General features: G+C 49.2%; 3 protein-coding genes across 3 annotated transcripts; all 3 read left to right on the top strand.

Annotated features, from left to right (window-relative positions):
* Positions 1–274: 274 nt before the first annotated feature.
* Positions 275–1,734, top strand: EDB93DRAFT_1224735 (uncharacterized protein; the record flags this gene model as incomplete). Its single annotated transcript, XM_041451196.1, has 4 exons — positions 275–729; positions 786–1,218; positions 1,272–1,534; positions 1,588–1,734. Exons 1-4 carry the CDS (start codon positions 460–462, stop codon positions 1,732–1,734), a joined length of 1,113 nt encoding a protein of 370 aa, XP_041308880.1. The 5' UTR covers positions 275–459.
* A 1,753-nt stretch (positions 1,735–3,487) lies between these two features.
* EDB93DRAFT_1083144 (CHAT domain-containing protein) lies at positions 3,488–7,588 on the top strand (the record flags this gene model as incomplete). Its single annotated transcript, XM_041445743.1, has 2 exons — positions 3,488–3,798; positions 4,159–7,588. 2 exons carry the CDS (start codon positions 3,488–3,490, stop codon positions 7,586–7,588), a joined length of 3,741 nt encoding a protein of 1,246 aa, XP_041308879.1.
* Positions 7,589–8,937: 1,349 nt separating this feature from the next.
* EDB93DRAFT_1336616 (uncharacterized protein) lies at positions 8,938–10,523 on the top strand. The gene is made up of 4 exons (XM_041455340.1): positions 8,938–9,431; positions 9,488–9,920; positions 9,974–10,236; positions 10,290–10,523. Exons 1-4 carry the CDS (start codon positions 9,171–9,173, stop codon positions 10,434–10,436), a joined length of 1,104 nt encoding a protein of 367 aa, XP_041308878.1. The 5' UTR covers positions 8,938–9,170; the 3' UTR covers positions 10,437–10,523.
* The last annotated feature ends 571 nt before the right edge of the window (positions 10,524–11,094 follow it).

Genomic DNA, 11,094 nt, shown 5'->3' with positions numbered 1-11,094 from the left:
AGTGAACAACCGCGACCATAATGATGTCCTGCTAAATTTGAGCTTCAACGTTTGAGTGGCAAGAGCGCATTCGAGATCATGAAGCTGTGGCCAAGATCACCAGGGCCCAGGACGTCGTCAGAGCTGCCGAACAATCTGGAACTTCTCTTCTGTCAAATTCCGGCTTATTCATTCATAACTGACTCAGAGAATGACAGACCTTAGCCTTGGGGATGGTGAAATATTTGTAATCGACGATCTGAGTAATAATGTGGTCGGAAGTTTCCGCCGTCGTGTTGCTCACAATCAGCCAGCCGGGTGCATTATTTCCTGACGACAGTATGTCCTGACAAACCTATCTATTTAAAACTTGTTCAGCTGTCCAGGTTGCCTATAAAATACACGACATGGATTGGCGTTACCCAGATCCCCAGTCAACCACACTCCAAGCATTTCATACCTAGTTTGCAATAGTTCACCATGTCCAATTCTTCGACCTCCGCACTCTTCTCCCCCATTAGCGTAGGCAACATCACGTTGCAGCACCGCGTCGTCCTTGCCCCACTTACCCGTGTACGTGCACACGTAGATCATGTCCCAACCCCACAAGCACCAGCGTACTACTCTCAGAGAGGGTCTACTCCCGGCACTCTTCTCATCACAGAGGGTACATTCATATCTCAGGGTGCTGGTGGTTATGATAATGTTCCTGGGATATACACCGATGCCCATGTGGAGGCATGGAAAAAGGTGTGTCGTGTTCTGCTTCATAATGGAAGAGAATCAACTCATGCTTCGGATTGCAGGTGACAGAAGCAGTCCACGAGAATGGCTCTTTCATTTTCCTACAACTCTGGGCGCTCGGCCGCACCGCAGAAACAGCCGTTCTTGCCAAGGAGAACAACAGTCCCCTTGTCAGTGCCTCACCTATCCCCCTCTCAGGACAAACAGATGTGCCACGTGCACTTACAACGGATGAAATTAAAGAGTACATTGCCACGTACGCTACTGCCGCAAAAAATGCCATTCGAGCTGGCTTTGATGGCGTTGAAATTCACGGCGCAAATGGGTACTTGATCGACCAGTTCATGCAAGACGTTAGCAACCAACGTACGGATGAGTATGGCGGAAGTATCGAGAATCGCGCAAGGTTTGCGCTCGAAGTAACAGATGCGGTTGTGAAGGCCGTTGGTGCTGAGAGGACAGGGTTCCGAATCAGTCCATGGAGCGTATTTAACAGTACGTGCATCATTCGATGCTACCTATCTTTACTTAGCTGATTTGCGGTTCAGGTATGGGCATGGCAGATCCCAAACCCCAGTTCTCCTACGTGGTCGAGCAGCTGCGCAAACACAAACTCGCGTACATTCACGTCGTGGAGCCGATGCCTGCCGAAGTCACTGCTGAGAACAATAGTGATTTCCTCCGTGACATCTGGCAAGGGGTTGAAGGCAGCACCTTCATCAGCACAAACGGATATACACGGAATAGTGCGATTGACACGGTAGACAAGAAAGGGGGTCTTATTGGATTCGGGAGGTTGTTTATGCCAAACGTGAGTCGTTTGTTTCCAGACTTGATAGCGACTCACATGCTCCTCTTCACTAGCCCGATCTTCCATTCCGCCTGCTTAAGAACATCGCACTCGAGCGGGGTGACCAAGCAACATGGTACATGAAAGGTAATCATACACCGACAGGTTATTCGGATTGGCCCTTTGCGCAGGAGAACGATCAGCAGAGCAGCAAATTCTGACATGGTCCTGTAACCGATATATATAATACCTTAGAATAAATGTTACCTTACTCAATATTTTAATCTTTCATGACTTGGTCGGGAATCGTATCTTGTGCCAAGAGGTACCATGGGGATCGTGGGAATAAGTATGTGAGTTGGCTTCCCCGACAGTCGCGGGATGCCACCCGAAGTCGCCGTAGGTACCCTGTTTACCAAGCCTCATGGAAGCCAAATCAAGGGGAAGTCGGGGTGATCTGGACAATCCGATAGGCAATTGAGCGGTGTGAAGAGCATTTTTGTTATCGCAGCGGAGAATTCATGATATCATGTTATTAGAGTGTATATCATAGGATTTGTTCGGAGAGAGCATTTATCATCACGCCACCTACAATTATGGTTGATGATATCGAGCGATCAGACTGAATTTTTTTAAAACGCTGCTGTGCTATTTTTGTCACTGAAATTAAACTTCGCCATGGCGATGCAAAATTCTTATGAAAGTGTCATGGATTCTATGGAATGCCCAGCTAAGTTTCAGCCTTCTCGTTTTGGCTATTTCAATCAATATCGCACACTAGAACGTGCACGTGTTCCTGCTGTACGCCCGCAAGGCTATGACGGGCGACTAGGTATGTGCCCTTCTTTATAATCCTTCAGGTACTGCGGAAGTGTTTCGTGACCTCCAGCGCATATCTTGTTCTCAAGCGTTAGTTTAGATCTATCACCCCTCCATCATTATGGCCCCTGGTCGACGGGGCACCTTTGAGTCTTCAAACTCATCGGAGTCGGACTCTGATTCAGACTTTTCTTCAGCGTCATCGCATAAAACTTCCTCGAAACCTCCAGTAGAGAAATCTGCTCCCAGTACCGAGCCCTTGGAAGGGACAAAGCGTAAGCGTAAGTCGTCAAACAACAAGACGAAGAGTTCAAAGCGTCCTCGGTCGTAAGTTGTTGTGCTGTGCAGCGCATGTATGGACTTTAATCTTGCATTTTTAGGCAAAAAAAGGACGAGTAAGTATATGAAACACTGATCATCTAAATGCATAACAATATGTGTATTGTTTAGTCAGGAGACAAGCCACCCAGGACACACCCAGGGCCCGGGAGAGGTACACCTCAGTGGAGTGCAACAAGTCCTCATTACTAGTATGTAATATCAATCTCTCTTTAGCACATATTGATGCTTTCCAAGCCATTCGCGCAACCGATCTCACCCTTGGTCTCCGATGGATTCCTGCTGGGTTCTATGCAGTGGTCAAGGTTGATGGTGCTGAATACCAGACAAGCAACAAGCCTGTAAATGTAGACCAGGCTGTCGTCGAATGGCACGAGCGCATTCTTCTGTAAGTTGTCCTTAAACCAGTCTGTCCTGCAGGTATTGAGAAAGACTCGAGGCCATGCGAGTCATCCTCTAAAGTTCGGGTCAGCGTGTATGCCTCATTTGAATCGAGTCCCATGCTCTGTCACGGAGAACTCCTCCGCACATTCGAGATCTCTGTCGGAGAACTACTGGATCGCAGCGAGAAATCTCATCGTCAGTGTTGTTCATTGCAAGTTACGCCTGACGGATGCTAACGAGTTTGACAGCCATAATCTTTCAGCCAAAGAAAGGGGAAGTCGTATCCGCTTGCACATCACTGTTCATAACAGTGGAGCAGCGATTTTCTGATGAAAATGATGCCGGAGTTCTTTGCCCTTTTACTACTGTGAGTGATTGATGGAGGCTCGTATTCTGATGCTGAGAGATGTTATGTAGCTTACATCTCGCGATATGGATGCGTTAGCACTAAAGACGGATGCCGGACATGGTCTTCTCGCACGGTACCGCAGGACGCAGAACAGTGGCGATCTCGAACAATCCACAAACCACTTTGAACGCGCATTAGATCTCTGTCCCATGGACCACCCTTACCGTCCTGCAGCACTGTTCAATCTAGCCACCGCAAAGTTTATTAGTTGCCAAGCTAACAGGGCATACCTCGACCTTGACATTCCCATCTCTCTTTTTCAAGACGCACTTGATTTGCGTGCCACTGGTCATCCAGACCGACCCGTCACCCAACTCCATCTTGCTATTTCTTTGTTGTCTCGTTTTGCACAAGGGGGACTTCAAACAGATGCGGACATGGCTGAAGAGTTACTCAGCGAGGTTCTCAATGTCTGTCACGCAAATAGCCACGCTCACAGAGCAACTTTGATCGCAATCGAAACATCCGCTCAGCATTCTCCTCGAAACATGGATGCAAATGATCTTGCGCACGAGCGGCCCGCCGCATCCATGTTTCCGTTATCACCGAACCAACTTCTTGATCGAGTAAAGTGGTGTATGGAGAGAGATGAACCCCGTGCCTTAGATGAAGTGATATCCCTTCATTATGATGCACTGGGATATTACAACGCCGGGCATGCTTCCCGAGGGCAATTGCTAGGTAATCTAGCTAGACTACTGCACGCTCGCTTCCAGCGTCGAGGCAACGACAAAGACTTGGATCAGGGTATCGCACTTCTGCAGGAAGTGCTGCCCTTGTTCCCGGTCGGTCACGAAGAACGGTATGTGGCATTAGATAACCTCGCGGGTCAACTCTCTACCCGCTTTGGCAACCGAGGCAACGACGAAGACTTAGATCGGGCTATCGGACTTTACAATGAAGCGCTGGCCTTGTGCCCGATCGGCCAGACAGATCGGTCCATGTTATTAAGTAACCTCGCGACTGAACTCACCACCCTCTTTTGCTACCGAGGCAACGACGAGGACTTAGATCAGGCTATCGCACTTGAAAGTGAAGTGTTGGCCTCGCGCCCGGTCGGTCACCCAGATCGGCCGTTGTCATTACACAACCTTGCCATTAGTCTCTCCACCCGCTTTGACCACCGAGGCAACAATGAAGACTTGGATCAGGCTATCGCGCTGGAGAAGGCAGCGCTGACCTTACACCCGGTCGGTCACAAAAATCGATCCTATGTATTAAATGGCCTCGCGGGTCATCTCTCCACCCGCTTTAAGCACCGAGGCAATGACGAAGATTTGAATCAGGCTATTGCACTTCAGAGGGAAGCGCTGGATTTGCGCCCGGTAGGTCACACAGATCGGTATATATCATTAAGTGACCTCGCGACTCGACTCTTCACCCGCTTTCGCCACCGAGGCGACCACGAAGACTTGGATCAGGGTATCACATTTGATACTGAGGCACTGGCCTTGTGCCCGGTCGGCCACCCATCTCGGTCCGCGTCATTACACAACCTCGCGACCCAATTTTCCACCCGCTTCGAACGTCGAGGCAATGACGAAGATTTGAATCGGGCTATCGCACTTCACAGGGAAGCACTGGCCCTATGCCCGGTCGGTCACACAGGTCGGTCTGTTACATTAAATAGCCTTGCGAATACACTCTCCACTCGTTTTCGCCACCGAGGCGATGACGAAGATTTGGATCGGGCTATTGGACTTCTCAGGGAAGGGCTGACATTGCGTCCGGTCGGTCACACAGATCGGTCCAATTCATTAATTAGCCTTGCGAATCGACTCTCCGACCGCTTTGACCACCGGGGCAACGACGAAGATTTAGATCAGGCCATTACACTTCTCAGGGAGGCGCTAGCCTTGCTCCCAGTCAGTCACACAAATCGTTCTGAGGCATTAATTTGCCTTGCGAATGCGCTCTCCACCCGCTTTAAACACCGAGGCAACAATGAAGACTTAGACCAAGCTATCGCACTTCAGACGGAGGCGCTGGACTTGCACCCAGTCGGTCACATAGTTCGGTCCAAGTCATTAAATAACCTAGCAGGTCAACTGTCTGCCCGCTTTGACCTCCGAGGCAATGACGAAGACTTAGACCAGGCTATCTCACTTTATCATGAAGCACTGGCCTTGCATCCGATCGGTCACAAAGATCGGTCCGTGTCATTAAGCAACCTTGCCAGTCAACTCTCCATCCGCTCCAAGCACCAAGGCAACGATGCAGACTTGGATCAGGCTATCACACTTCACAGGGAGGCACTGGCCTTGCGCCCGGTCGGTCACACAGATCGACCCACGTCATTACATAACCTTGCGAATACACTCTCCATCCGCTTTGAACACCAACACAGCAGAGAAGACTTCGACGAGTCACGAAACAGCCTAGTCTGTGCATTGTCTCTGTTGACGCAGCATGATCCTCGTCAAACCCTAGTCCATAACTTGCTAGCTCATGTCTATCTGTTGTTCCATAGATCAAGGCTTGATGGCACCAGCGTAGGTGAAAATGTGGACAGTCTCGATACTGCTATGAATCATCTCAAGGCAGCAGCAAATGTTGCCTCTGGACACTTGCCATTCCGCCTGCGAGGAAGTCTCGGCTGGGCTAGCGTTGCCTCCCAATATTCACATACCACTGAACTGGAGGCATATGCAACTTCCATGCAGCTTCTAGATTCTTATATGTCTACTACAGCTTCAGTATCGTCTCGTCACAACGTCATGAAGGACTTCCCAAGTACACTCGCCGTTGATGCTGCATCGCGCGCTCTTCGTAGTGGTGAAGTGCGTCGCGCTGTTGAGTTGTTGGAACAAGGCAGGACTATCATCTGGACCCAGATGACACGACTCCGCATGCCTCTTGACAGCCTCGAGACCTGCGGTGATCATGCAGTGACCCTGATGAAGAGATTCAGGGGCCTCAGCTCCCTCCTTGATAAACCTCCTGCGATGCTTCTAGAAGGGACTCCAAGAGTCGATGCGGAAGCAGAAGAAAACCGATATAGGCGTCTAGTGGAGGACTGGAATAGAGTTGTAGAAGAGATACGCAAGATTGAGGGCTTCTCTCGCTTCCTCCTTCCCCCCTTATTCTCCGATCTTCAAGATGCAGCTCGTGATGGGCCTATCATCTTGCTCGTCGCAAGCAAGTGGTCTTGCCATGCCATTATTATCCCACACAAGCAACCTCCGATCAGCATCCAACTCTCTACCAGCGTTGAGAAGCTCCAAATATTGGTGGACAAACTCCATCGCACAGATAGTCCAGCGCTTAAAAAAGCCTTAACTGAGTTGTGGGATGACGTCGTCCGCCCGGTGGTCGAGAATCTGGATGGAATTGCACCACGAGGTTCTCGAATATGGTGGTGCCTGACATCTGTCTTCAATTTCTTGCCTTTGCACGCTGCTGGCGAGTACAGGAAAAATGGGCAGTTCCTTTCACAGCTCTACATCTCTTCATATACGCCATCGCTCACCGCATTGATCAAGGCTCGCCGAAGTCATGAGAGGTCCCCGTCGGTACCCTTCGTTGCCATTGGTCAGAATCGCCCAGCCGGTGCCTCATTCACTTTGGATGCTGTAGAGCCTGAGCTGGAATTGGTGCGGAAACTTTTGCCCCCTTCCCCAACTGTTTCCTTCTCCAAGATCACCAGTGTTGATGCCACGAAATCGAGAGCACTGTGCGCATTGCGAGACAATACTTGGCTTCATCTCGCATGTCACGGGACGCAGAACATTGCGGAACCCTTCAAATCGGCATTTCTTATGCGCGACGAGCCGCTTTCGCTCCTCGACATCACACAAACAGATCTTTCTCAGCACCAATTTGCATTTCTTTCTGCCTGTGAAACCGCAGTGGGTGACCATTATACTCCTGATGAAGTGATACACCTAGCGGCTGGCCTGCAATTTGCCGGGGTTAAGAGCGTCATTGGGACATTGTGGAAGGTCAACGATAGTACTGTGCACCGCTTAGTCGAGGCATTCTACAAAAACCTTTGTGGGAATGGCACAATGAACTCTAAACGAGCTGCCCGGGCGCTACATCAAGCGGTCCTGTCGTTGGCTCGTGACAAGGATAATCCATTACCCTTGGATCAGCGCATATTGTTCGTGCATATTGGCATATGATCAATTCCGTGCGTCCTCCCACCTTTTCCATCAAAGCATTTTAATCTGACAACTTTTCATGTAGCATCCAGTTATGGTCACACGCGACCTGATGCCAAGGACTTTCATTTTCCAGACTTTGAGACTGTATACCTACACGATATGTACACCCGATTTCGACTTCAATTTGTATTTTCCAGTTTGTTGCCTCGACATCAGAGGTGATCGTTTCTAAGGTGCGACTGGTGATTGTGGGTAAGAATGAAGTCACACAACACTGATCTGGCATAACACCTCATGCGGCATGACACAACTTGCGATGAAGGCCCTGGTAGCCTGTTGAGTAGTGAGTGTCTGAACTGCGTGAAGGCGTTGAATGCACACCTACTCATTTTGCGGCATCGAAATACAGTGGTACGAGGAGTTCGGCCCTGACAAGATAGACAGACCATAGACAAATGAAGATACGTAGTCATTCGTTCGGAATAGATCACTGCTATGATATACAAGCGCTAAAGTAAGCTGGAGCCAACCATCGTGTACGCACATTTGCTTGTTGATCATACTTGGTCTACCGTATTCCTTTTCTCACTGTCGTCGTGCTGTTGTTTTCTCCAAGGTATTGTCTAGTATCAGTTATGTATTAGTATTCACGAAGGGTCTTTTCTCAGAGCGGCATTCATGGTTGTGCATGCATCGCACCTCGATTAGACAACAGACCGTCTGCATTGATATCGAGTGTGTCTGGTCCTCTATTGTTTCCTATTCACCTTTCAAAAATGGCGATCGTATCCCCACGTGGCAGTACAGCACCGAAATCCAATGCTCTGAAGAGCTTGAGACGGGAAACAGAGCTGTATTCTGGTTCAACTCCGTAAGTTGGATGTTCGCAGTATTTCACGAGTCCTGATCAAGTATTTTGTACTTCGAGCTTCAGTGAGGTAGGACGGAGACATGCCATAAAACCAGTGATTAGCCAAATTCGAAGCATTTTACCTGGTCCACGCACTGTCAGTGCGTGTTACAGCAATACAGTCGAGTTAACAACCGTAATGATGTCCCGCTAAGTTTGAGCTTCAACGTTCGAGCGGCAAGAGCCTGATGCGCATTCGAGATCATGAAGCTGTGGCCAAGATCGCCAGCCTGAGGGGCTCAGGACGTCGTCAGAGCTGCCGAACAGTCTGGAACTTCTAGAATTCTTCTCTTCTGTCAAATTCCGGCTTATTCATTCATAACTGACTCAGAGAATGACAGACCTTAGCTTGATGACTAGTACTTGTGGTCGATGCGAGCCAATGGCAAGCGCAGCGCCTTGGATTGGCTTTGGATGGTGAAATATTTGTAATCGATGATAAATCGACGATCTGAGTAATATGTCCGGAAGCTTCCGCCATCATCGATGCGCGTTGCTCACAATCAGCCAGGCCGGTGCTGGTTGCATCAAGGATTTCCTGACGGCAGGATGTCCTGACAAATCTATCTATATTTAACTTCTTCAGCCTGTCGAGGTTGGCTATAAAATACACGACATGGATTGCCGTGTCCCAGTTCCCCCAGTCAATACTACCCTAAGCGTTTCATACATAGTCTGCCATATATCACCATGTCGACCTCTGCGCTCTTCTCCCCCATCCGTATAGGCAACATCAACTTGAAGCATCGTGTTGTCCTTGCCCCACTTACCCGTGTACGCGCGCACGCAGATCATGTCCCAACCCCACAAGCACCAGCATACTACTCTCAGAGAGGGTCTACTCCCGGGACTCTTCTCATCACAGAGGGCACATTCATATCTCAGGGTGCTGGTGGTTATGATAATGTCCCTGGGATATACACCGATGCCCATGTGGAGGCATGGAAAAAGGTGTGTCGTGTTCTGCTTAATAATAGAAGAGAGTTAACTCATGTTCCGGATTGCAGGTGACAGAAGCAGTCCATAAGAATGGCTCTTTCATTTTCCAACAACTCTGGGCGCTCGGCCGCACCGCAGAAACAGCCGTTCTTGCCAAGGAGAACAACCGTCCCCTTGTCAGTGCCTCACCTATCCCCCTTTCAGGACAAACAGACGTGCCACGTGCACTCACAACGGATGAAATTAAAGAGTACGTTGCCACGTACGCCACTGCCGCAAAAAATGCCATTCGAGCTGGCTTCGATGGCGTCGAAATTCATGGCGCAAATGGGTACTTGATCGACCAGTTCATGCAAGACGTTAGCAACCAACGTACAGATGAATATGGCGGAAGTATCGAGAATCGCGCAAGGTTTGCGCTCGAAGTAACAGATGCGGTTGTGGAGGCCGTTGGTGCTGAGAGGACAGGGTTCCGAATCAGCCCATGGGGCGTATTTAACAGTACGTGCATCATTCGATGCTACCTATCTTTATTTAGCTGATTCATGGTTCAGGTATGGGCATGGCAGATCCCAAACCCCAGTTCTCCTACGTGGTCGAGCAGCTGCGCAAACGCAAACTCGCATACGTCCACGTCGTGGAGCCGATGCCTGCCGAAGTCACTGCTGAGAACAATAGTGATTTCCTCCGCGACATCTGGCAAGGGGTTGAAGGCAGCACCTTCATCAGCACAAACGGATATACACGGGATAGTGCGATTGACACGGTAGACAAGAAAGGGGGTCTTATTGGATTCGGGAGGTTGTTTATGCCAAACGTGAGTTGTTTGTTCCCAGACTTGATAGCGACTCACATGCCCCCCTTTACTAGCCCGATCTTCCATTCCGCCTGCTAAGGAACATCGCGCTCGAGCGGGGTGACCAAGCGACGTGGTACATGAACGGCAATCTTACACCGACAGGTTATTCGGATTGGCCCTTCGCACCAGAGAATGCTCAGCAGAGCAGCAAATTCTGACATGGTCCTGTAAGCAATTAAGTATACCTTAGAATAGAATAGACGTTACCTTACTGTATACACCCAATATCATCAATTCTTATGTTATGGTAATAGTGGCTTGATCGGTGAGCAATGACCGTTCATGACGAAGAGGCAAGTACGCCAAATATCAAATTGTGACGATAGATTGCGAGACGAAGTGAGTATACATATAAGTTATCTTCTCCGACAGTCGTACAACCCGAGGGATGCTGCCAGAATTAAACCCTACATGGAGGACAGTACAGATAATTCAAATGCTTATATTACAGTCCGTGTTCTTGTGTGGGCCTGGGGAATCCTTCTTACCGAACCAGATGGAAGCTGAAGTAAAAGGACTGCATGTTAGCAAGATCCTTTCCAATCCCAATAGCGTAGATACTGCGGTGACTATGCACATCGAGATTTCGAGCTCGAGAGGTGGAACAATGTCCGAAATAAATCTTTAACATTTCAGTAAATAGATGATTTGGGTGAAGCTTAGCTGTAAGCAGTTCCAAGTTCACAGGGCGCAGTAAGTTCTCGCTTGATGATACGAAGTAACACACCGGAGGGAGCGAAAAATCAGCTATTATCCACATACAAGTTACGTCCCACCGTAGTTAGCATCATGCAAGATTGCTTGAACTCTAGTCAG

The sequence above is a fragment of the Suillus bovinus genome (assembly GCF_016758785.1).
Source record: "Suillus bovinus strain UH-Sbo-P2 chromosome Unknown EDB93scaffold_19, whole genome shotgun sequence".
NCBI classification, from domain to species: domain Eukaryota; kingdom Fungi; phylum Basidiomycota; class Agaricomycetes; order Boletales; family Suillaceae; genus Suillus; species Suillus bovinus.
This window is presented reverse-complemented; position numbering and strand designations above follow the sequence as displayed.

What these genes read in the sequence shown, in the direction of transcription:
- EDB93DRAFT_1336616 (XM_041455340.1), top strand. Translation starts at nt 9,171, where the DNA reads ATGTCGACCTCTGCGCTCTTCTCCCCCATCCGTATAGGCAACATCAAC. An exon ending in ATGTGGAGGCATGGAAAAAG is followed by an intron (nt 9,432 to 9,487) that starts GTGTGTCGTGTT and finishes TCCGGATTGCAG; the next exon opens with GTGACAGAAGCAGTCCATAA. An exon ending in CCCATGGGGCGTATTTAACA is followed by an intron (nt 9,921 to 9,973) that starts GTACGTGCATCA and finishes TTCATGGTTCAG; the next exon opens with GTATGGGCATGGCAGATCCC.